Genomic DNA, 23,439 nt, shown 5'->3' on the forward strand with positions numbered 1-23,439 from the left:
CACCCTACGTAAACGATGCTGTTCGGGGTGGAGGACGGGGAAACGTATTCCACCCGAATGGACTCGAACAGGAGCAATTGGTTCCCGACTCCCAGGACTGACTCCAGGCAAGTCTGTGCGGTACTACTGAATACCACCCGGACAAGCTCGGGGGGTGGATCGCGAACACCGTACGCAGACGGAGTAGACTGAGGAACATTCATTATTTTTTTATGCTTCCGACTATGACACCAACCCCGTCATTATTTTTTTGGGTTTCTCTAAAAAGTCGTCGACCTGCAAAAAGAGCCTTTTGGCATTTGTCCCAGGGGATCGGGTACATCCGATCCAACATAACCGATGCAAGGCCAAGAAGCGTCTTCCAACGGATTCCCAAATTTTAGATTTCCCTCCCCGACCGTCAACGCTAAAGCCAGTCGTCAGCGTGGATACGACACCCGACCAGTCAGAACCGTCCAAAGGGGGATGGAGTCGGAAAAAAAATAAAGGCAAAAAAGAAAAATTGGTTCTGGCTCGCCTCCTCCCCCCCGATGCCAAAAGAAGCAAGATCCAAATAAATTAATTGATTGATAGGGAAGGTCTCTCCAGTCTCCAAAACCCATATCATACTCCTTAAAGTGGCCGGTCCAGCTTCTCCTGCGCTACGCCATCGTGCTCCATCTGAAATAGACTACGAACTCCACCATCTCGAGCCCAGCTTTTCCGGGCCCTCTCATTGGCGAGCGCCCGTCCAGACTATTTAAATTTTAATCTGCGGAAGAACGGAAAATGACAGGGGTCAAGAGGGCGATGCATGCTCTCTCCTGCCTCTGCATATGCAAGCCCTCAGCAATAAACCTGAGGAAGGTACTGCTCTTTGTTTCGAGCAGGCAACGGGGCGAGGGTAGGTCAGGTCGTACCTCATGGTCGCAGCAAGGTCAACCACCTACCATTTGGAGCCACCGACATACATCCAGAGTACGGGCGGGGAGGTATTCTGTACGACGTTATACGATCGTGTAATGCGCTCAACCCCTAGGTACTCTTTTTTTTCTTTTTTCTTTTTTTTACCTCCAAAGCCGGGTGGATCCCAGCTTGATTTAGTGCGGGCCGGTTGATCAATGCCAGCCTGAGCAGGACGTTGAGATCAGACCTCCCCGGCGTGATGATTGGCCGACGGAGGATCTCGGGGGGTCCGCTGATCTGCCAAACCATTTTGGGCCTAGGGTACCCGCCCTACCGGTCCGCCCGTGATCAGCGGGAGGCAACTTGAAAATCGTAATCCCCGTACGCCGCCCCTCCGTATGCACGCCGTATCGCTCCCCCTTACCCGCCCGTTACCGCACTGCCCTGGTATGCATATTTCGTCGTATGGAGTATGCCCGGGGAACGGTGTTCAGGGGTTTCGGGATCTTGGCATCGGAGAACTCAGCCTCATGGGCTTCACTTGATTTTTTATTTTATTTTAATCTACTTTATACGGAGTGCATCCATACATTCATTCGAGGACCGTGGCCAGCTGAAATGATGTCAGGCAGGTCCCTATCTAGGGATGTGATGCATTTTCTACACATCGCGTATGGAGTAATACAGCGAACAACTGAGACAGACAGCTTGTTACCACCGACTTTCCTTTCTCCATCTCTCGTCCTATCGCCCGTCACCACTTGCCTTCCCCTCTCTTCTCCCTACCCGTCGGGGAACTGAAAGTCATGTTCACCGAGAACAAGGATGCCACTCCACTGACCGAGAGTCGGTGTCACCCCGAGCCCTCGCTCAGGTCAGCATGGGGTCAGTAATTTACGTCAGGGTAATTTTTCCCCGCTCAAGGAGACTGGAGAACACACAAGCCAATTCCCTCTTTGGGTGCGAGTCAGCGAACGTCCAATGAGGCCTGGGCGAGAACGCTGCCTTGCCCAATGGGGTATTTCCACTGTCATTGGCGACCACAGGGAAACCCGTACCTTACCGTACCTCATTCTTGGCCTCGTCCCTCGTCCCGTACGGTACCCGTATAGGTCAGGTCGGGTACCTCCCGTACGACGTACGTACGCAATACATACGGCAAGCAACCGCCAAACCGGCCCTTCTCGATACGAGCCCTGACCAACTGGCTCTCACCGTCCGGACCAGCCCTTTGCTCGGCCATGCCACTAAACTCTGCCGCAGAGGCCAAAGCACAAACCATTCCGGCACAAGGGGTTCTTGCAACCCACGTGGACTTGTCAGATACCAGCCGTTGCGACTCGATTACAGCACCATACCACGGTCTGTCCGATACCTTGGGTATTGGGGTACGGTATAGGCTGTCGGGTATTGTATTTACTCTCTCCTTCCAGTTTCTCCAAGGCCAGGTCCCTTGACCTTCGTCTCCCTGATTCGCGTTCCCTTCTAGCAGGGGGCATCCAGTTAGCACTCCGTCTGTTTTGGCCCCCTCCTTCCCTTCCCTCGTCCTCTGCCTTCTTTGGTCCTAGTCCGCTATCTAGACCTTTCCCCGTTCTCTGGACACAACGGTTTTTGGCAGCCATGACTTGCGCAGTACGTCGGGTCGAACCAGACTCTCAAATGACGATGCTCGTGTGCGTTCCATGGCGCTGACCCTGTCGCGTCGACGGTCACAGAGTCGATACTAATCTTGGAACCCGAACATGGCCGGACCTGCCGAAGAATTTTGATCGATCTGGTTTGAAACGGACGCTACGGAATAGATGCTCATACGGAGTACGGAGTAGAGGATAATAGGCATGTACTTTACTTGACTCCTTTTTTTTTTTTTTTTTTTTTTTTTTTCCCCTTCCTTCCAGCTTTGCCCACCCGGTGGCTGTGGCCCATGTCAACCCAAAACCAAAATTTGGTCCCTCGCACTTCTTAACTCTTTTCTATCCTTATTGACCTGTTCCATTCCTGCGATGGTATGTGCAGGAATGGCTTCATGGGTTCGATTCCTACGTACCTGCCTGATTCGGGCGGATTTTTTTTCTTTTCTTTTTCTTTTTTTCTGACTCAAACTCTCCAAATCAGACCCATCCATCTACTTCTCTAACTCCTGTTCCTTTCTACCTATCGTTCTTACCCCTGAATTGGGCCCTCCCGTGCAGTGCAGTCGATCTCGACTCCAGATAAGCTGGCAAATACAAATACACCCCTGCGTGTTTTTGCCTGTTGCTCCACTGGATTGAAGGTCCACTCGGGCTACGGAGTAGTATCTTACTGACTTGCACTTACGGCCCGACATGCCTGGTTTTACTTGGCTTTTGGTTGTTGATATCGAGGATTTGGGCATTTAGGACTGTAGGAGGCACTCCGTACATACTCCGTAGTATACGGACATGCAGACTAGGGCTGGCGGGCGGAGGCGGCTAGATGGCTGGTTGCATTTTTTTTTTTCGTAAAAAAATAAACAAAAACCCCTGCACCCTATACGGAGTACTCCGTACACGGAGAGGCGAGAGAACAGTGTGTGATGTGAATGAGTGCTGACGGCTGAGCGCCGGCTAATGCAAGTTCCAGGAAGATTAACTGCATACACATCCACCGAGGATAAACCTCGGGACGAGAAGTACCGAGCCATCTTCCTGGCCATTATCACCGTCGTTATAATAATGATTATTATTATGATTATTATTGATCTGAATTTTCGTCCTCGATTTAATGTATCTGTCCATTTTCGACGCACCCCAGTCACGATCTAATCCGATGTCAGCACTACTCGAACAGGGTCAGCTGGGCCCGAAGAGCTTCTGAAGGCGATCTTCATCCGTAAAACGCCCGCGAAAATCATGGATCTGAATCATCTCTTTCTTTTTTCTTGTTTCTTTTTTTTTTGCCCCCCTTCCCCCCCCCCCTCTTGAGTGACAAAAGTACCTACTCCGGAGTACGGAGTACTCTGGCTTGCTTACATCTGGTCCCCGATTCTACTCTTCCAGCGACACCGGCTCTGTCGTCATCGATCTAGCCCTCTGCATCGATTCCGGGTTTGGATGCTTCTTCTCCCCTTACTCTGTACATCCCTGCCTCTTTGCTTCTCTTTGGTCGGTTGCCGAGTCAAGCCGAGTCGAGTCCTTTTTTTTTTTTTTTTTTCGTCAGACCCCAAACTTGCCCTCGGTGCTTGTACTAGGCTAGGCCTTGGCTGACGGACCTAGACAAGAGGATACGAATCCACGAGAATAGTCGAAGCCCGGCGGGCCAAAAAACCCCGGAAAAAAAAAGAAAATAAAAAAAATAAAAATCAACTGACCAGACAATGCATCTAGGTCCTCTAGCAGGGGGGTGTGTTCAAGTCTGGAATCACCGGGAAGCCAGAGAGAGAAACGGAGAGAGAGAGAGAGAGAGAGAGAGGGAAGCTGACTCGATCTGAGCGGTGGCAACGACAAGCACAGAAGCCAGAAACCAAACCCATGAGGTCGAATGGTTTTTATTTTTATTTTTATTTTCAGCGACCGCCACCGCATTCCTTTCGTCGTGAATAAAAAAAGAGGGTCAAGAGGAATTGATTCGTTCGAGATCTCTCTCCCCCACCCCCCTCCCTCTCTCTTCTGGTCCTCTTGCATTCGAGCTTGGAGGGGGGAAGCTAAGAATGAGACCAGACCAGGTTGCGAAGTCCGTTCATTGGATTGATCACAGGTGGACAGGTTAAAAGGGAAAAAATAAAAGAGACCCGGAGAGGACAAGGAAGAGGGGAAATTTGACGCTGTGAATCCTGACTCGACATGATGCCATGAAACCCTCCTTTCCTTGGGAGAGGGGTTCAAGGAGAGAAAAAAATGGCAAGGAAAAAAAAGAAAAGAAAAATGATAGAGTCCAACCACATCCTCGAAAAGCCAAATAAAAAAGAAAAGAAAGGGAAAGAGGAAGGGCTCTGGCTCAACGAACAGAAACGGGCTTCTTCCTTGTCCGAGCGATTTCAAACCGTCCGGGCCAGGACCAAGGACTGGGTTGGAAATCCGTCTCTGCCCTTCTCGTTCCCCTCTTTTCTCTTCTGTTTTTTTGGTCTCTCCCTGGAGGGTCATCCAGCAGGTCGTCGTCATACCCTTTTTCTTTTTTCCCTTTTCTTTATCAATCAATTCTGAACCTGGCGTTCATGGGGAATGAGGGGGTGGGCAGGCGCCTTATGCGCGGGTTTTCTTGTCCTTGCGGCTTTTTGGGGGCGTGGTGCGTATGCTCTTGTGTACACCGGGTTTGGCCATAGGTTGGGTGGACTGCTCATGTCCTTGGAAGTGCTGGGATTGTCGGATCTTCAGAGATTAGAGTAGTTGAGAGGTTACCATTGTAGATTGTATGGCATGGGTTGACTCGTAGAATCTTAGCTTGGAGATGTCTAACAGCGTCTGCCTATGCCTATTGATATTATTCACTAAGTCTATGTATATGTACTTCTCGGCTATACTACTAACACCCGTGTTCGAAGTACTGTACACACCTGATAAGCGCTGCTGACCTTTTTCTCGAGTCTTGATATGAACCTAGCGAAGCAGACGACTCAGGTACATCCATGATTCTGCAATACCTCAAAGACCAAATAAATGCGTTTAACAAATTAGCTATCTTGCTATTATTGCCTCTACCTGCGTTGAAAACATGATCTCTATCTCGGAGAGATTAATTGAATACCAGAGATGTTGCCCTAGGGGCAACATGGCATGGACATGCCTTGCATGAGACCCTCAGACAGAATCGACAAGATACCTCCGCGCCTTCTCACCATCGTCTTGTAAGCTGCATCATCTGGTACATTACAAAGGCAGATCACATAATGCCAATGCTTGGATTTTAATCGATTTAGGTGCTGTGAGTTATACGTTCCCTGTCTGCCCTGGCTCCCTGGCTCCCCCGTAACAACTTACAGGGTGAAATATCCTCTTTCTTGATCTGAGTTTCGTACATGAATACATTGAGCTAACTTATATCTCATACTTCTCTAGATGGACAAGCATCTATTCCTCATGGCAGCGACCACGACCACGACGATAGCCGCGAGACCGAGAACAACCACAAACACGAGCCCTGTCACCAGTATAGGCCGGATTATTTGAATCGAATAGGAATTGAGGGAAAACTAAAATTCAAGATCCAGATTCAGTTGGTTCTAAATCTTTCTGTTAAGAAATAAGAGACATGTCATTTTGGTTATGGGTTGAGTCGCCTTTCGAAATGAAAGAAAGCAGAGGGGCTCCGTGCTCGCTTTCAGCGGAACATTCATATCAATATCTTCGAATTGGAAAAGCCTACGATAAATGAATGAAGCAGCCGGTGGAAAAGAACAGATTGCTCAAATACATTCCCTTTAACTGGCAGTTGCTACCTAAAGGGATGCTCCTGGACCTAACAAGGCATGAATTTTGGTTCTTTAATGCTTGAAGGCCTCACATTCCATAAGAAAGAAAGCTAATTAAGCTAATTGACTGCTATGATAAAGAATGACAAGTACGAGTAATGCGCGGATCCTGCAGTGTCTTACCAGCTCCATAGACCGTAACAGTTTCCAAATAAGATAGCAATGGATGCAGTTGACAGTGTTGTTCAAAGAGCGTGTCGAAAAGGTAACAAAAAAGAAAAGAAAAAGAAGGAAGAACATTCAATCAATAACTCCGTCTCACGAATTGGACAGTCCCCGAAGAAAATAACTGAAAGATAATATCATCCCTGGCTACAGACAAGTCTCAGTAAGATGAAGATGACCATTTGGGCAATCAAGCCTAGGAGTGCTTACTCGTGCCCGTCACAACTATACCAAAATGCCAATCACCTGGCAGATCCATTTCACTGCACAGGTTTCTCTTTAGGCTCAGTATTGCCGGGTTTTATCGAATCGTTTGGAGGCACCAATGGGGCTTTTTCTTTGGCCGATCGTGCCTGTCTCAAGGATCGATGTATGCTGATTCTCTCTTTGGCTCTGGGATCAACGAGTTGAACTGGTGGAGGACTGCTTGGGACATTTGTCTTATTTGCAGGCGGCGGCACTGCACCACTCGATCCTCCCGGGGGTGGCTTTTGAGACTTAGTATATGCAATTGAGCCTGCACCGATGAGTCCTAGGAGAAAGGCAACTTTTGTGAACCGGGTGAACCTCGGGCGCCCCGGAGACGTAGGAGGAATGTTTTGGGTAAAGGGTCCTCGTTTGTGGCTCGCATGGAATTGGTGGCCATGCCGGGGAATCCCAAGCATTCTCGATGAGAGAGCACCGTAGAAACTCGGAGAGCGACGTTGATAGAAGCGAATGACGTTCATAATGATGGTCAGTAAGTTGATGATGAATGATGATGAATGAGTGGGAGAAGATGAGAAGAGATCGTAGAAAAGAATAACCACTAACTTATAGAAATGAGAAAGGAAGGAGTGATTATCAAGGTTGGAAGGTAGAAGGAAAGTGCTCCCTATTACCGAGTGGAACACACACCCATTGAAGCACTGAAAGGCTCGTGCTACCTTATGTTCCCAATATCCACAGCTTGAGCCTAGTGTTATGGATCAGTAGTGGTAGAGTTAAGCTTCTTATGTTCATACATTTTGTCAGTAATTATAATCGTGATCACTCTTTCATCACGTACCTCGAGCCGTTGGAAATTGGCAAAATCCTGCATTCTAGCAAGGTGTGTATCGGCTTCCAGGTCGAATGGCCGGTGTAGAATATCTCATAAAATAACAAACCGAGATATAATCCGACAAATGGGGAGTTGAATGGGGAGTGAAGAGAAATGGAGAGGTGGGAACGAGAGAAGAGAGGTGATATCTAGTCCCGGGTCACATGTGTAGGCAGTCGCTAGTAAAGAGCAGAAGCGAAGTACCCCGATTTATTTTCGAAGGGACGCAATAAGATAAGAAAGCTGCCCATATTGGCTTCTGAACCTACTTCTACATTGAAAATTTAATAGGAGTTTGTCAATTTGAGGCTTCCTAAGCGCTAGTAGATAGATCATGCAAAGACCCAAACTCGGCTACAGAGACAATCTAGCCCTTGATGAACACAGGCATCGAGTCAATTGGGCAAGCAACCTCGACCTCCTGCCCTCCCTCGTGAGATTTGTCTTCTCCCCAGAGCTTCCACGATGCGCCTTTGGGCAGGTAAGCGCTGATCTTGCGCTGTCCTGCTTCCAGCACCGGCACCACGAGATACTTGGAGCCATACATGTACTGAGTCTCCACGTCCCAGGCTTTCTTGTCATCCGGGAATTCATAGAACAGAGTGCGGATCACCGGGGTGCCCTTCTCATGAGCCTCCTTCATGAGGCTTCTCGTGTAGTCCCGGAGCTCTTCACGGATATTGATGTACTTCTTGCATATCTCGTACACCTCTTCTCCGTAGGACCAAACTTCATTGTTGGATCCGGAAGCAGTAGGCTGACCTTCTGGTTTCGGCTCACGATCGCCATGCAGACGCATCACCGGGCAGAAGGCACCCCATTGGAACCATCGAGTGAAGAGCTCCCTGAAAGCAGGATCGTCGGGATTGCCTCCGTGGAATCCGCCAATGTCGGTGGTCCACCACGGGATTCCGGCCAGTCCCATGTTCAAACCGGCAGATAGTTGACTGCGGTACGCACCCCATGACGATGCAATGTCACCGCTCCATACGAGGGCCCCGTACTTCTGGCTTCCTGCCCAGGCAGACCGGAGCAGGTTCACGATGTTCTTCTGCCCTTCCGCAGTCATGCCTTCATAGAAACCCTTGGCATACTCTTTGGGGAAAATGTTTCCGATCTGGAGGTTGCTGCCGGCATGGTAGCGGAAGATATCAAAATCATAGATGGAATATTCTGGCTCGGCTTCATCAAGCCAGAACACTTTAATGCCCTTCTCATAGTAGTTCTTCTTCGCCTTCTCCCAGACATACTTGCGAGCTTCCGGATTAGTCGCATCGAAATGCGTAATGTCGCCATCGCACTGCATCGCAATGCGCAACCCACGATCGTGCCGAATCAACAGCCCGCGTTCAAGCATTTCTGGATAATTCTCGGATAGGTTCTCGACGGTCGGCCAGACGGACACCATAAGCTCAACGTTCAGCTCCTTAAGCTCTTTCACCATGGCATCTGTACGTTTAAAAAGAATTCTACGTTAGCTTTGAATGCCTTGGTTGGATAGCTCAAATGACTTACCAGGATCGGGCCAAAACTTAGGATCAAAGCTCCATTCCCCTTGGTGCTTCCAGTGGAAAAAGTCGATGACAATCAGATCCAGAGGCACCTTTCTTTTCTTGTATTCCCGCGCAACGTCAAGGAGTTGCTCTTGGTTCCAGTACCGTAGCTTGCACTGCCAGAATCCCAGGCCATATTCAGGCATCATGGGGACATAGCCAGTGACGCTGCTGTATGCCTCCTCAATCTCAGCCGGGCTGTCGCCGGCCACCACCCAGTAATCCAGTGTCTTGGTTGAATAAGCCTCGAAGCTCGTGGTGTTTGTTCCGAAGACCGCCCGTCCAATACCGGGGTTGTTCCACAGGAAGCCATAGCCCAAGGAAGAAAGAGCAAAAGGCACACTGGCTTGGGAGTTCCGGTGAGCCAACTCGATGTCTGCTCCTTTCAGGTTCAGATTTGGCTGCTGGTATTGACCCATTCCGAATATCTTCTCCTTCGGATCCAGCGATTCAAAGCGCAGGGTGAGGTGAAAATCGCCGCCCAGGATGGGTCGCAGCTCGCGAGCCTCGATCTCCAAGGCACTGCATTTCGGGTCCATCGGATCACGACGATGACGAGCATATTCCTCCAGCAGCTTTTCCCCCTTAGAATTGTAGATGATCAGCTTGCCTCGCCGAGAGACAACCGCCTTGATCTTGCCGTTGGAGATACTTGCTTCCTTCCCCTCGGGCGTCTCGACCGTTGTGTTGCTTGTCGCAGGCTTGGTGGAAAGAGCCCAATCTTCATCTGGCATCGACGACAGCTTCGTAGCCCTGACACGGAGGGCATTCTCGCCCCATGGTTGGACCCAAAGGAGGTGGTCGTCGAAACGGAAGACCAGCTTGTCGCTTTCAGCGTAAAGCATTGTGAACGGAGGGAGTGGGCGAAGTATTAATTCAGAGGTTCGAGTTGACAGAGCGTCAGAAGAGCACAGTCGGGGGGACAATTTAAGTCACGCAGGAATCGCATGCGTCATTGTTTCCCCTCATCGTGAACCTCCCAGCGCATCGCTTCCACCATGCAATGCGTGCATCCAGCAATGCGACAACAGGCTAATCCATGTCCACCGTTGCCAATTGAACGACCCACGGTGTCACCCAGAGGGAGCACAAAGACCACAGAAGCCCTTTCTGTTGGATGAAGGAGAGTTGGAGTGGGGGCAACCCATTGATTGTCTCACGATGCGTCGACACGAAGGAGCCAAGGAGAAATGCCACCGAAGGCGGATCTCAATTAACCGGCGGAAGCGCCGTCTTGGGACACCCAGATTAGGCTAAATGGAAATGCATCGCGAGGCAAACGAGAAGCGGGGAAACTTCGACTTGATCCTGGTCGTTCTTAAGTGATATTGTATTGACCTGGTGATGGCCATCTCGTCCCATCGTCTCTTGGGATCAACCCTCAATTCATCCTCTCCATCACCATCTTGAGAGGAAGGAGATATTTACTTCCGCGATGCCCTGAACGGAAACCAGATAAAAAGGCTTTTTTCTCGCATTCTCCGGACCCGCGCCACGGATGAAATCCTCCTAGGCCTCATGATGTCACAAACCAGCGGCCTTCTGACCTCGTGATAGGACGGTGATCGGGATCTAAGGAAGATCCAAGAAAACATAAGGTCTGAAACCAGTGGATAGGATTCTTGGCCTTGGAAAAGGCGAGGTTATCGGCAAAATCCAGGCTGAGCGATCTGGTATATCATCGGCGACAATGAGATCAATGCGGGGTATCGAAGATGACCCCAGAATGACCCCAGAAATTGACGATGATCCGAGGGAGATGTGGCTTGCTTGATTCCAGATTGGGAATTGGCCGGTTGAGGTTAAATATGCCGTGTTTCCCTTCCAGACCGGAGAGATTCTACCTATACTAGCTCTTGACTTCCTTTGTGTCTGGGCTAGCATTGAATCCCACGATGAAGACCGACGAGATCAACAAAGAGCAGACGGCTCACATCGAGCATTCGTCGCCGACTGCCGAGAACAAGGAGGCCCAACAAGCCTCGGCCGCTGAGCGTCAGACCACGTTCTGGGAGGCCCTCAAAAGCAACCACAAGGCGGCGCTATGGTCGGCTGCCATTTCCCTGACAATCATCATGGAAGGCTATGATGTCGGTAAGTCCTCATAACGAGCTCCGATTCTCTGGGTTCCCATTAACGGTGATCACCAGGCCTCATCTACCAATTCTTCTCCTATCCGGCCTTTCAACGGACATTCGGGGCATACCGTCCAGAGCAAGATGGCTACGAAGTCTCCGGGCCCTGGCAAGCTGGTCTCAGCAACGGTGCCAATGCCGGTATAGTCATTGGTGGCTTTTTGAACGGATACCTATCAACACGATATGGATACAAAAAGGTCCTCTTAGGCTCGCTCTTCTTTATGAATTGGTTTATCTTTATCCTGTTCTTCGCATCTTCGGCGCCGGTGCTCCTCGTTGGACAGATCCTATGCGGATTTACCTGGGGAGTCTTTGCCACGACAGGACCAGCTTACGCGTCGGAGGTATGCCCGCTGGCCCTGCGTGGGTATCTGACCTGCTATGTGAATCTTTGCTGGGCCATTGGCCAATTCATCGCCTCAGGGGCTCTTTACGGGCTACTAAAGATCGAAAACGAATGGTCCTATCGAATTGCATATGCCCTGCAATGGATCTGGCCCGTCCCTCTGTTCATCCTGATCTTTTTTGCTCCGGAATCCCCCTGGTGGCTAGCCCGGAATAACCGGCTGGACGATGTCTACAAATCACTCGCGAAGCTCGACAATCGCGGTCAGGAATCGCACCAGAAGACGTTGGCGCAGATCCTACACACGCTGGAGCTCGAGCAGAAGATGGAGGCTGGCTCGAATTATCTAGACTGTTTTCGAGGAATCGATCGACGTCGCACCGAGATTGTCTGCATGAGCTTTGCTGGCCAAGTCTTGTCGGGCTCTGCTTTTGCCTACACGCCCACCTACTTCTTTGTGCAGGCGGGAATTAGTACGGACAACGCCTACCAGATCGCCGTCGGGGGCACGGCCATTTCCTTCGTCGGAACGGTGATTTCATGGTTCCTGCTCGGTCGCTTCGGTCGTCGCCAGCTATACGTGGGCGGAATCGCCACCTTGACTTGTCTACTGCTCATCATCGGCATCATTGCGTCGGCATCCGAATCCGGCGGCGCCAAATGGGGGCAGGCTGCTTTATGTCTGGTGTGGCTTTTCACTTATTCCACCACCCTAGGCCCCATTACTTTCACCATCATCTCCGAGACGTCGTCCATCCAGCTGAGAGCCAAGTCCGTTTGCTTGTCGCGGAACGTCTATAACATCACGCAAATCATTGCGAATATCATTGAGCCGTACTTGATCAACCCGACGGAGGCTGATCTGAAGGGCAAGACAGCCTACTTCTGGTTCGGCACGGCGGCTTTGACCACACTCTGGGCCTATTTCCGTCTACCAGAGTGCGCCGGCAGGACGTACGATGAGCTGGATGTCATGTTTCATCAGAAGGTGCCGGCCAGGAAGTTTGCCAAACACCAAGTCAACGTTTATGATGCGGATGTACTGCAGAAGAAAGAGTCCGCAGAGAGGGCAGTGGACAACAGGGAGTACGAAAAATGAGGATTGCATTTGGTATTTGCTTAGGATTATATTTGGGGGTGTATGTACGCAGTATGTAGTTAGAAGCATCCTCCCTTTCAGGCAAGACTTTAAGGCCACCAAGACTCGGGCGGTGTACTTGGAGGACCTCAGGCTGCCAGTAAGGCTGCCCCTGTCAGGAAGTGATAGCGGTGATCTCATGCATGACATTGCGGTGAGGGCACTTCCTTTGCAACGTGTCACATTCCACAAATTGTCGGTCAGCGTGTTCTCAGAAGCAGCAGTATTATGATTGTTCAATGAAATAAAACACATACCAGGTGCAGGGTTCCATTCGAACGGAATTGGTCGATTTTCTATCATCACATCCCAGACGGTACGACAACCGCCGTGAACAAGAAACAGAAGGGAAAAGAAGATAAATCAGCTGCAGTGCGCAATGACAGGCGAGATGTATGTTAGACAACTCCCAAGAGAGCACTACTTAGCCGAAACGTGGTGGCAAGTCCGCTGCGACCCAGAAGTGATATGGACAAGCTGTGTATCTTTGAAGGCCCTAATGATGACAGGTCAAACGAACCACACGAAGCAGCACAAGGCTCAACCGTTGACAATGAAGAAAGGGCCGTGGCTTCTCAAGGAAGGAGGAATGGGGACAAAAGATACCTGCTCAGCGAGGCGGACATGTTGAAATTGAAGGAGTGGAACGGATTGGCGCCAGAGCAAGTGGACCAGTGCTTGCACACTTTAATCGTGGAGCGGTGCCGGGCCCAGGAGAGTGCCCCCGCTGTGTGCGCATGGGACGGCGAGTTGACATACGGTGAGATGGATGTGTTGTCGTCGGCACTGGCGGTGCACTTGAAGGAGCACGGCGTGGGAATGGAGATGTTCTTGCCATTGTGCTTCGAGAAGTCTCGCTGGACTTCTGTGGCCATTCTAGGAGTCCTCAAGGCAGGGGCTGCATTTGTACTGCTGGACCCGAAGCAGCCACTCTCGCGGCTGCAGGAACTGTGTAGCACCGTGAATGCTGCACTTGTTCTGTCTTCTTCAGCCAACCAGTGTCTCTGTGAAAAGCTGGCAGGTACTGTAGTGGTGCCGAGCAGCGTCCTGGAAGCCCCTTCGTTGTATGGGCCACAGGGTTCTACTCCGACAGCCGTTGTCCGGCCACATAATGCTGCCTATGCCAGCTTTACTTCCGGGTCCACGGGGCGGCCCAAGGCAGTCGTTGTCGAGCATTCGGCAATTTGCTCTAACGCTCTGGCTCACAATGCCAAACTACACTTGCATGAAGCGTCCCGTGTCCTGCAATCAGCTTCATATGCATTCGGGGCCAGCATTCTGCAGATGGTCATGACCTGGATAGCTGGGGGATGCGTCTGCGTCCCTTCGGAATCCGAGTGTCGAGACAGCCTCGCAGCGGCAGCCCGCAATTTCAAAGTCAACTGGGCTTTTTTTACGCCTTCTTTCTTAAGAATCGTTCGACCACGGGATTTGTCCAGCTTAAAACATGTCTTCCTAGGGGGAGAGCCACCCGCACGGAGCGACATTACCGCGTGGGCAGACAATGTCCAGGTCAGTGGAGCTTACGGTTCTGCCGAGTGCTCTATTCTCTGTGCCATCGTCGAAAACATGAGGTCACTCTCGATCCCACAATCAATCGGTCAAATGACCGGGAGTGTTGGGTGGGTTGTCGAGCCTGACGATCATCATCAATTAGCTCCTCTGGGGATGGTTGGAGAGTTGCTGGTGGAAGGACCAAGCCTGGCCCGCGGCTACCTAGGTGATTCAAACAAGACCGCCCAAGTATTTATCGAGGCACCGATCTGGTTTTCGGAATATTGGGAGCGGTTTAACAAGACGATACGACGAGCTGGCAGAATGTACAAGACCGGCGACCTCGTCCGGTACAACCCCGACGGCAGCCTGACCTTCGTGGGACGGAAGGATACACAGGTCAAATTGCACGGTCAGCGGGTGGAGTTAGGGGAGGTCGAGCATCACATCCGGGGTAGCCTGTCTGGCAATGACGCTCCGCCGGTCGTGGCTGAGGTGGTGACGCCGTGTGGCAGCGACCACCCGCTGCTGGTCGCATTCATCGCAGCTGGCGAGACGTCCAGAAGCCCCGACCCAGCGCAGGCCGCGCTGAAACGGTGGGTGCAAGGCCTAGGGGACTGGCTGGCGGAGCGACTGCCACGGTACATGGTGCCGAGCGCGTATGTGGCCATCGACACGATCCCATTGACGGCGACGGGCAAGACAGACCGCCGACGGCTTCGCGAGATAGGAGCAGCGCTGACACCGGAACAGTTGGCAGACCTGCTGCTTCCGTCCCGAAGTGCTCTGGACGCACCGGCAACGGCGATTGAGAAACAGCTGCTTGGTCTGTGAGCTGGCGTGCTCAATCTCCCCCCCGACAGGATCAGCACAACCGACAATTTTTTGCGGATTGGTGGTGACTCTATAACGGCCGTGCAGCTCGTTGGAGCGGCTAGGGACCAGGGACTATCGCTGACGGTGACCCAAATCTTCGACGCGCCCCGACTCTGCGACATGGCCTCTGTTGTTCGGGCAGAAGGAGACGCCGAGGAAACCATCTTGCCCTTCTCCCTGCTCCGGCCGGGAACCGACGTGGATCTTGCCCGAGCGCAGGTAGCGTCCCAGTGCGGTGTTGAGCCGAACCTGGTGGAGGATATTTTCCCATGCACCTCACTGCAAGAAGGCATGCTCGCCATAACGGTCAAGCGACCTGGTAACTACGTTCATCAGGCTGTCCTCGAGATGTCGGGCGACGGCGACACCGTGAGGTTGGAGCGAGCCTGGCGAGAGGTTGTCGCGACGATACCGATCCTACGAACGCAGATCGTGAACCTGGCAGGTCAAGGGTTGGTTCAAGTTGTGATTGCGGAACAGGACACGTTCACGGTGGGCTCCGATATTGGGGCGTATCTGGAAGCAGATAAACAGGAGCCCATGGGACTCGGCACGCCCCTTGCCAGGTTTGGTATCATCGACAGTCCTCGGAGTCAGCGCCCAGTAGTCGTGTGCACGATACACCACGCACTGTTCGATGGCTGGTCGATGTCCCTCGTTCGGAAACAAGTCGAACAGGCATATCTCGGCCGTCCCCGAGACCGTCTGGTTCCGCTCCAGGGATTCGTTCGACATATTCTCCAGAACACCGAAGGCGCGAACGAGTATTGGCAGAGCCAGCTCGGCCAGTCCGAGGCAGTGCCCTTTCCAAGTCTGCCATCTCCCGGCCACCAGCCGGAAGCGGACGACGTGCTTCAACATCAGATATCGGGACTTCAGTGGCCACAGAACGACATCACCCCATCGACGGCAATCCGCACGGCCTGGGCGATTCTTCTAGGGCAATACACCAATACGGCCGATGTGATCTTTGGGGCCACGGTAACCGGACGGCAGATGCCTGTCCCGGGGGTGGAGCGCATGGCGGGTCCCACAATTGCGACAGTCCCCGTGCGAGTGAGGTTGGACTGGGAAGCGGATATTCATGTTCTCCTCCAGAAAGTACAGGCACAGGGTACGTCAATGACGCCGTACGAGCAAATGGGTCTCCAACAGATCCGGCGGATCAGCCCCGACACAGAACGGGCCTGCCAATTCCAAAATCTCTTGGTGGTTCAGCCCCCAGCTCCAGGGAACGGGAGGAACGATCAAGATACACGGTTCAAGCTCAGCACGAAGACGGAAAACGAGGGTGGCGATGCAACATGGAGAAACACGTTTAACACATACGCCATGATGGTAGAGTGTTATCTCGAAGAGGACGGGACGATGGTCTGGATCAGTTTTGATTCACGGGTTATGGACAGAGTCCAGATCCAGCGAATCGCAAGGCAGCTGGAGCATGTGCTACACGAGCTGTGTGCCCAGCAGCGCGGGCAGGTACAGACCAGAGACATCTGCGGACCGAGTAAAGGGGATCACCAGGAACTCGAACAATGGAACAGAAAGGTACCGGAACGGGTGGACCGTTGCGTACACGAATTAATCGCGGAACGGTGTCAATCCCAGCCTGATGCTGCAGCGGTATGCGCGTGGGACGGCGACTTCACCTATACAGAGCTAGACAGGCTATCGTCCGTACTAGCAGCACACCTATCCGAACTTGGCGTTGGTCCAGAGGTGTTTGTGTCACTCTGCTTTGAAAAATCACGATGGACCACGGTAGCAATACTGGGGGTGATAAAAGCAGGCGGTGCGTTTGTGTTGTTGGATCCATCGCACCCACGGGCGTGGCTTCAGGCCATCTGCCATATGGTATCGGCCCGGGTGACTATAGCGTCTGTAAAGCAGAAAGGCATTGCGGCCGAGCTACCAGGGCATCCAGTACTCCTTGGAACGGAAGAGAACAAGTGGCGCGAGCATACCCAGGCAGCAATTTCACCAGCCCGTCCGGATAATGCCCTATATGCCGTGTGCACCTCCGGTTCGACTGGCTCTCCGAAAGGTACAATCATTGAACATGCGAGCTTCTGTACTAGCGCTTCCTCATACAGTCGAGCCTCCCACCTGACCTCTCAATCCAGAGTCTTCCAATTCTCAGCTTATGCCTTTGACGCCAGTATTATTGAAAACCTTACAACACTTTTGGTAGGAGGCTGCATCTGCGTCCCGTCAGATGGTGCCCGTCAAGACCATATTGGGGCTGCAGCTAGCCAGCTCGGTGCAACATGGGCGGAACTAACACCGTCGACTGCTCGTCTATTGCAGGGCGAAGATCTGGCGACTGTTGAAACGCTGGTCTTTATTGGCGAACCGGTCACGGCGGCTGATATCACACGGCGTGGAAAGGTCAAACTGGTCAACGCATACGGTCCTGCAGAATGCTCAGCAATCTCTAGTGTGCAATCGAGTATCCGAACCCAGGATACGAGAAATATCGGGCAAGGAGCGGGATGCGTGCATTGGGTTGTTGATCCTCAGGACTGTGAGACATTGTTGCCAATTGGGGCAATAGGGGAGCTGGTGATTGAAGGCCCAGTCGTGGGTCGTGGCTATCTAAACAGCCCAGAGAAGACAGCTGCCGCCTTCATTGATCCACCAGCCTGGCTGCGGAAATTCCGGGGTGATACCTTTACCAGCCAAGCTAATTGCGTCTATAGAACAGGTGACCTGGTGCAGTATGCCGCTGATGGATCGCTCCGCTTCATTGGCCGCAAGGACACCCAGGTTAAGCTGCGCGGTCAGCGTATTGAGCTTAATGAGGTTGAGGTCTATACGCACCAGTATTTCCCAGGGGCGCAGGATGTGGTCGCAGAGGTAGTAACACTAACCGAGACAGGACGGCAAATCCTGGTGGCTTTTGTATGCCTAGATATGAAGACCAATTGTCATGAGAAGGGGATCGTTGCTCCGCCTACTGACATCTTCCGAGCTGCTATACCCACCGCTGAGGCCCGCCTTCACGATGTAGTGCCATCCTACATGGTACCAGCTGTGTTCCTCCAGCTCGCAGCGATACCACTGACCACCACCGGTAAAACTGACCGGCGTCGCCTGCGCAGCTATGCCACAGCTCTCTCGGAGATAGAATTGTACAGCGTTGCCGCGAGTGTTAAGCGTGCACCTACTACGGTAGCAGAGCAGATTCTACAGCGACTCTGGACTCGGGTGCTTAACGTATCGCCCGACGCCATTGGGGCGGATGATAGCTTCTTCCGTATTGGTGGCGATTCCATTACTGCCATGCAGTTGTCAGCTCTTGCGAGAACCGAAGGGTTTACCTTAAGCGTTTCCGATATCTTCCATTACAAGACTGTCGCCGGTCTTGCACCCTTGCTTGACATGAAAGGTCAACAACCCTCGCTTGATGCGGAGGAATTGTGCGATGTCCTCTTCGAGCTGTCGCCTATCCAGAGTCTCTTCTTTGAGACTGTGCCAAACGGCGCCGATTACTTTAACCAGAGCTTCTTGATCCCATTGGCAGGACCAGTCGCCTCCCACGAACTGGCCTGCGCCATCCCAATGATTGTCGACCATCATCCTATGCTGCGCGCTCGTTTCAGTCAACGCAGCGATGGCACCTGGTATCAGGCTGTCTGTACCGATTCAGATACCAGTTACAGATATCACCATTCCGTGGTCACGTCATTACAGGAGGCAAAACCGGTGATGCAAACCAGCCAGCAGAGCCTCGGCATGCGAAATGGCCCTCTATTCAGTGTGGACCTAATCGATATAAGTCCCGATGAACAGCAATACATCTTCTTGGTAGCGCACCATCTCGTGATTGACCTTGTGTCCTGGCGAATTGTACTAGGAGACCTGGAGGACATTCTGCAAAACGGCCACGTTTATGGGATTAAACCCTTCCCGTTCCAGGCCTGGTGCGAACTGCAAGCGGAATATGCCCATAACCATCTGGGCCCTACGGAAGCCTTTCCCTCCAGGTTGCCTCCTGCGGTGCTGGACTACTGGGGAACAAACACACGCCAGAATACATGGGACACCGCAATCCATTGCAGCTTCACTGTCAGCGAACGTATCACATCGATCCTGTTCGGAAAGGCCAACGATGCTCTCAACACACAATCGGTGGACATCTTCCAGGCGGCGCTCTAGCATGCCTTCGTCCGAACCTTCCCTAACCGTGCGCCTCCCACTATATTCAGTGAGGGTCATAGACGGGAGCCGTGGGACCCCGTCATTGACTTGTCCCGTACGGTCGGTTAGTTCACCACGATGTGGCCGATGTACATCCACGGTTCCGACAGTGATTTCGTCGATGTGCTTCGCCAGGTCAAGGACTCGAGGAGACGGACCCCGAGCAACGGCTGGGCATATTTCGCTTCGCGCTTTCTGAACCCGGGGGGCCAGCAGGCTTTCGACACGCACGGTCCGGTGGAGATCGTTTTTAACTATTTGGGCCTATATCAGCAATTCGAGCGGGACGGAGCTCTTTTCTGCCCTCCCGCGGCATCGGTAGATGGTGTGCCTGACATGGCAGGAGACGTACCGCGATTCGCACTGATCGACGTGTCCGTAGGCGCTGAGCGAGGCCGTCTGCGCTTTTCTTTCATTTATAATCGACACATGCAACACCAAGAGGGTATCCGCCGGTGGATTGCAAACTGCGAGCAAACCCTCCTGGGCGCTGCAGAACAGCTAGCGCACATGAGTCAGAGGTACACTCTGTGTGACTTCCCACTGCTCTCTCTGACCTACAATGATCTCGACGCCTTCGTGCGGAAAGTCCAGGCCCATATTCCATCCCTGGAAGTGGAGGGAGCCTACCCGTGCTCACCAATACAGCGTGGAATTCTGATTAACCAGGCGAAAGATGAACGAAACTATCGGACCAGGTTTATATGGAAGGTCATTGCCGGTGAAGATTCGCACTCGGTCGATCTCGGTAGGCTGCAGCAGGCCTGGCAGCGAGTGATCAACCGACACGCTATCCTACGGACAATCTTCATCGATAGTGTATCCGGGGCAAGTACTGACCAAGTGGTGCGAGGCTCTGCTCTCGCGGAGGTCGACGTTGTGAAAGGCACCGTCGGTGACCCAATTGCTGCAATTGAGGAACAGCTCAAGGCGACTGGCGGAGACGGGCGCCTTCTCCATCGACTCTTACTATATGCCGCACCCACTGGAACCTTCTGCGCCCTTGATATCAACCATGCTCTGATCGACGCTCATTCAGTGCAAATCTTGGAACGCGATCTACGGTTAGCATATGATGGAAAGCTTCCCACTGGGCGGGGCCCGCTGTTCAGCGACTACATTGCCTATCTTCAGCGACTACCAGAGGCAGGCGCCGAGGCATACTGGAAAGCATATATGAAGGGTGTCGAACCCTGCGTATTGCCTACCCTCTGTGACCAGAAAGCCGAAGGGGAAGGTCGTTCCCAATTTGTTGCTTCCGTGGACCTTGGGTCCGGGGCCCAACTCCATACATTCTGCCAACACCACGAGGTGACACTGGCAAACCTGTTCCAAGTGGCATGGGGACTACTGCTCCGAACATACACTGGTTCTAGTTCGATTTGCTTTGGATATCTGAACTCCGGTCGAGACGTGCCAGTACCCGAAGTACAGGATACGGTCGGTCCATTCATCAACATGCTAGTATGCCGGATGGAGCCAGCATCAGACACGTCCCTTCTGTCACTGGTGCAGGGGAGCCAGAAGCAGTACCTAGAGAGCCTCCCGTATCAGCATTACTCGTTAGCTGACGTTCTCCATTTGGCAAGGATGCCGTGTGATGAGTTGTTTAACACCGTGATATCCGTGCAACGCCTCGGGACTGGTCACCAGGAGGAAACCAGCATTGGGCTCGAAAGAGTGAGAGGATACGATCCAACCGAGGTAAGTTACAGCCGGCATCGGCGTTGCAGGCCTCGACGGGAGCTGATACGATGATAGTATGATGCCATGGTTACAATTTCTATCGAGGATGAGCATATCAGGATTCACCTCAGTACCTGGACAACGAGCCTAAGTGATAGGCAGGCTCAAAGGGTTTCTAATGCATTAGGTCAGCTAGTATTTGAAATAGTGGAACGGCCCTATTGTACGGCAAGTCAGCTCAATCTCTTGGGTGAGAACGATAGGAAGGAGATCTACATGTGGAATCGAAATGTGCCAAAGCGGGTGGATGAATTAGTCCACAAGCAGATCGAGGAGCGCTGCCGCACCCAGCCAAACTCACCCGCCGTGTGTGCCTGGGACGGTGACTTTACCTATGCGGAGCTGGACCAACTCTCTTCTGCCCTAGCAATACACCTGATGGAATTAGGGATCAGACCGGGGGTTTTTGTTCCACTGTGCTTCGAGAAGTCGCGGTGGACCACCGTGGCGATACTTAGCGTGATGAAGGCTGGTGGAGCATTTGTCCTACTAGACTCGTCGCATCCGTCGGCGCGACTGCAGAGGATCTGTCAGGAGGTGTCAGCCCCGGTGATTGTGACATCGGTGCTGCAGAGATCGAGAGCTGAACAACTAGCGGCGCAGGTCGTGGTCGTGGGCGACAAGGCAGTTTCATGGCAGAATAGGAGCGATCCGTCAAGAGACTCAACGGTGGCCCCACAAGATCCACTGTACATCGTGTTTACGTCCGGCTCAACAGGAAGGCCAAAGGGCGCGATTGTCACGCATGCTGCCTTCAGCAGTAGTGCCCTCCGGTATGGTAATAGCCTGGCACTCACCCAAGAGTCAAGAGTCCTCCAATTCGTGTCGTACGGATTCGATGTTAGCATATCCGATTCTCTGACGACTCTCTTGTTTGGCGCCTGCATATGTGTTCCATCGGAAACGGTACGGATGGAGGATCCAGCTGGCGCTATAACCGCCTATAAAGTCAACTGGGCTCTCCTAACCCCTTCCGTGATAAAATCGATACGGCCACAAGAAGTGCCAAGTTTGCGATCAGTGGCACTCATTGGAGAACCGATGTCAAGAACTGATGTGGCAACATGGGCTGCACACGTTCGACTCGTCAACTCCTATGGTCCGGCCGAGTGCTCTGTGGTCAGCGCTGTTCATGGCGGTATTCATTCTGAATCTGAGGCACAAGTAATCAGCCGTGGAGTGGGTTGTGCATGTTGGATAGCTGACCCGGAAGACCATGAGAGGTTACTCCCTATCGGCGCCGTGGGTGAGCTCCTGATTGAGGGTCCAATAGTAGGTCACGGCTACTTAAACGACCCAGTTAAATCAGCAGCGGCGTTCATTAAACCGCCAACCTGGCTACGCAGCTTCCGTGGCAGCGACGCGACTGAAGACTGTCTATATAAGACTGGGGACCTGGTACGGTACACTGCGGATGGGTCGCTTCAATTCATTGGCCGGAGGGATACTCAGGTCAAGATCCGTGGGCAGCGGATTGAGCTGGGCGAGATCGAGCACTACACGCGTCAATGCTTCCCAGGAGCACAGGACGTGGTTGCCGAGGTAGTGACACCGACTGAAGTAGGACGCCCGCCGATGCTAGTAGCGTTTTTGAGGGTGGACGCAAAGGACGTTCGCCATCTTGATGATGATCTGAGCCCCCCTACTGACGCCTTCCGCGCAGGCGTTCTTACCGCGGAAGTTCGTCTCTATGAAGCAGTGCCGGCGTATATGGTGCCGGCCGTGTTTCTCCCGCTGGTGGCCGTGCCTCTGACAACCACTGGTAAAACTGATCGACGTCGACTCCGTGACCGCGCCGCGGCTCTCTCCCGGGCGGAGATCGAATCATACAGGGTTGCCGCAAGTGCTAGGCGCATGCCCGCTACGACAGGGGCGTGGACGTTGCGGCTCCTATGGGGCCAGGTCTTAAAAATGCCACCTGATACAATTAGCGCGGACGACAGTTTCTTCCGCCTTGGTGGAGACTCTGTCACTGCTATGCTCCTAGTGGGCGCCGCGCGCAAGGCCGGTCTCGCTCTCTATGTCACTGACGTGTTTCAATGCCCTCGCCTCTTTGAAATGTCGAATAGGCTCGACTTAGCGGACCGTAGTGCACAGAAAGAGCCTTCCTCTTTTGTCAACCGAGTTGGCATGTGAGTCGCGGTGTGCAATGCCACGTCGATGAGAAACAGATTACCGGCATCTATCCTTATACAGCCTTGCAGGAAGGTCTCATGGCTAGTCGGGGTCGGACCTGGTTACCCAGTACTGGGGCCCCAAATTAGGTAGGTGACAAGCAGAGCAAAGATAGTACGAAGAACTCGAATGGTATAAATTATGCATTCTGTAGCCGTAGATCTGAGTGTTGGCATTGTAGATGTGTTTAAGAAGAAAGCAGGACGTCAGGTCT

At 52.5% G+C, this 23,439-nt stretch overlaps 6 protein-coding genes across 6 annotated transcripts; 3 read left to right on the plus strand and 3 right to left on the minus strand.

Annotated features, from left to right (window-relative positions):
• Positions 1-3,978: 3,978 nt before the first annotated feature.
• P170DRAFT_273445 (uncharacterized protein) lies at positions 3,979-5,304 on the minus strand. Its single transcript, XM_024843155.1, has 2 exons — positions 4,118-5,304; positions 3,979-4,040 (listed from the first exon to the last, which is right to left on the minus strand). The coding sequence occupies exons 1-2, from the start codon at positions 5,004-5,006 to the stop codon at positions 4,024-4,026; spliced, it is 906 nt and encodes a 301-aa protein (XP_024700438.1). The 5' UTR covers positions 5,007-5,304; the 3' UTR covers positions 3,979-4,023.
• Positions 5,305-6,479: 1,175 nt separating this feature from the next.
• On the minus strand, positions 6,480-7,281 carry P170DRAFT_440275 (uncharacterized protein). The gene is made up of 2 exons (XM_024850040.1): positions 6,689-7,281; positions 6,480-6,625 (listed from the first exon to the last, which is right to left on the minus strand). Exon 1 carries the CDS (start codon positions 7,204-7,206, stop codon positions 6,739-6,741), a length of 468 nt encoding a protein of 155 aa, XP_024700439.1. The 5' UTR covers positions 7,207-7,281; the 3' UTR covers positions 6,480-6,625; positions 6,689-6,738.
• Positions 7,282-7,905: 624 nt separating this feature from the next.
• Positions 7,906-10,258, minus strand: P170DRAFT_513183 (putative glycosyl hydrolase). The gene is made up of 2 exons (XM_024855078.1): positions 9,075-10,258; positions 7,906-9,008 (listed from the first exon to the last, which is right to left on the minus strand). The coding sequence occupies exons 1-2, from the start codon at positions 9,955-9,957 to the stop codon at positions 7,927-7,929; spliced, it is 1,965 nt and encodes a 654-aa protein (XP_024700440.1). The 5' UTR covers positions 9,958-10,258; the 3' UTR covers positions 7,906-7,926.
• Positions 10,259-11,007: 749 nt separating this feature from the next.
• Positions 11,008-13,162, plus strand: P170DRAFT_450150 (general substrate transporter; the record flags this gene model as incomplete). The annotated part of the gene is made up of 3 exons (XM_024851101.1): positions 11,008-11,206; positions 11,263-12,635; positions 13,121-13,162. 3 exons carry the CDS (start codon positions 11,008-11,010, stop codon positions 13,160-13,162), a joined length of 1,614 nt encoding a protein of 537 aa, XP_024700441.1.
• A 40-nt stretch (positions 13,163-13,202) lies between these two features.
• Positions 13,203-19,383, plus strand: P170DRAFT_513185 (acetyl-CoA synthetase-like protein; the record flags this gene model as incomplete). Its single annotated transcript, XM_024855079.1, has 2 exons — positions 13,203-15,058; positions 15,092-19,383. The coding sequence occupies 2 exons, from the start codon at positions 13,203-13,205 to the stop codon at positions 19,260-19,262; spliced, it is 6,027 nt and encodes a 2,008-aa protein (XP_024700442.1). The 3' UTR covers positions 19,263-19,383.
• On the plus strand, positions 19,383-23,186 carry P170DRAFT_513186 (acetyl-CoA synthetase-like protein; the record flags this gene model as incomplete). The annotated part of the gene is made up of 2 exons (XM_024855080.1): positions 19,383-21,008; positions 21,066-23,186. The coding sequence occupies 2 exons, from the start codon at positions 19,383-19,385 to the stop codon at positions 23,184-23,186; spliced, it is 3,747 nt and encodes a 1,248-aa protein (XP_024700443.1).
• Positions 23,187-23,439: the final 253 nt, after the last annotated feature.

This window comes from Aspergillus steynii (genome assembly GCF_002849105.1).
Source record: "Aspergillus steynii IBT 23096 chromosome Unknown P170scaffold_8, whole genome shotgun sequence".
NCBI classification, from domain to species: domain Eukaryota; kingdom Fungi; phylum Ascomycota; class Eurotiomycetes; order Eurotiales; family Aspergillaceae; genus Aspergillus; species Aspergillus steynii.

Bases quoted from the DNA above. Each gene is read 5' to 3' on its own strand.
- P170DRAFT_273445 (XM_024843155.1), bottom strand. From the start codon at position 5,006: ATGACGACGACCTGCTGGATGACCCTCCAGGGAGAGACCAAAAAAACA.
- P170DRAFT_440275 (XM_024850040.1), bottom strand. From the start codon at position 7,206: ATGAACGTCATTCGCTTCTATCAACGTCGCTCTCCGAGTTTCTACGGT.
- P170DRAFT_513183 (XM_024855078.1), bottom strand. From the start codon at position 9,957: ATGCTTTACGCTGAAAGCGACAAGCTGGTCTTCCGTTTCGACGACCAC. The intron at 9,009-9,074 runs GTAAGTCATTTG...TTAAACGTACAG, and splicing joins TAAGTTTTGGCCCGATCCTG to ATGCCATGGTGAAAGAGCTT.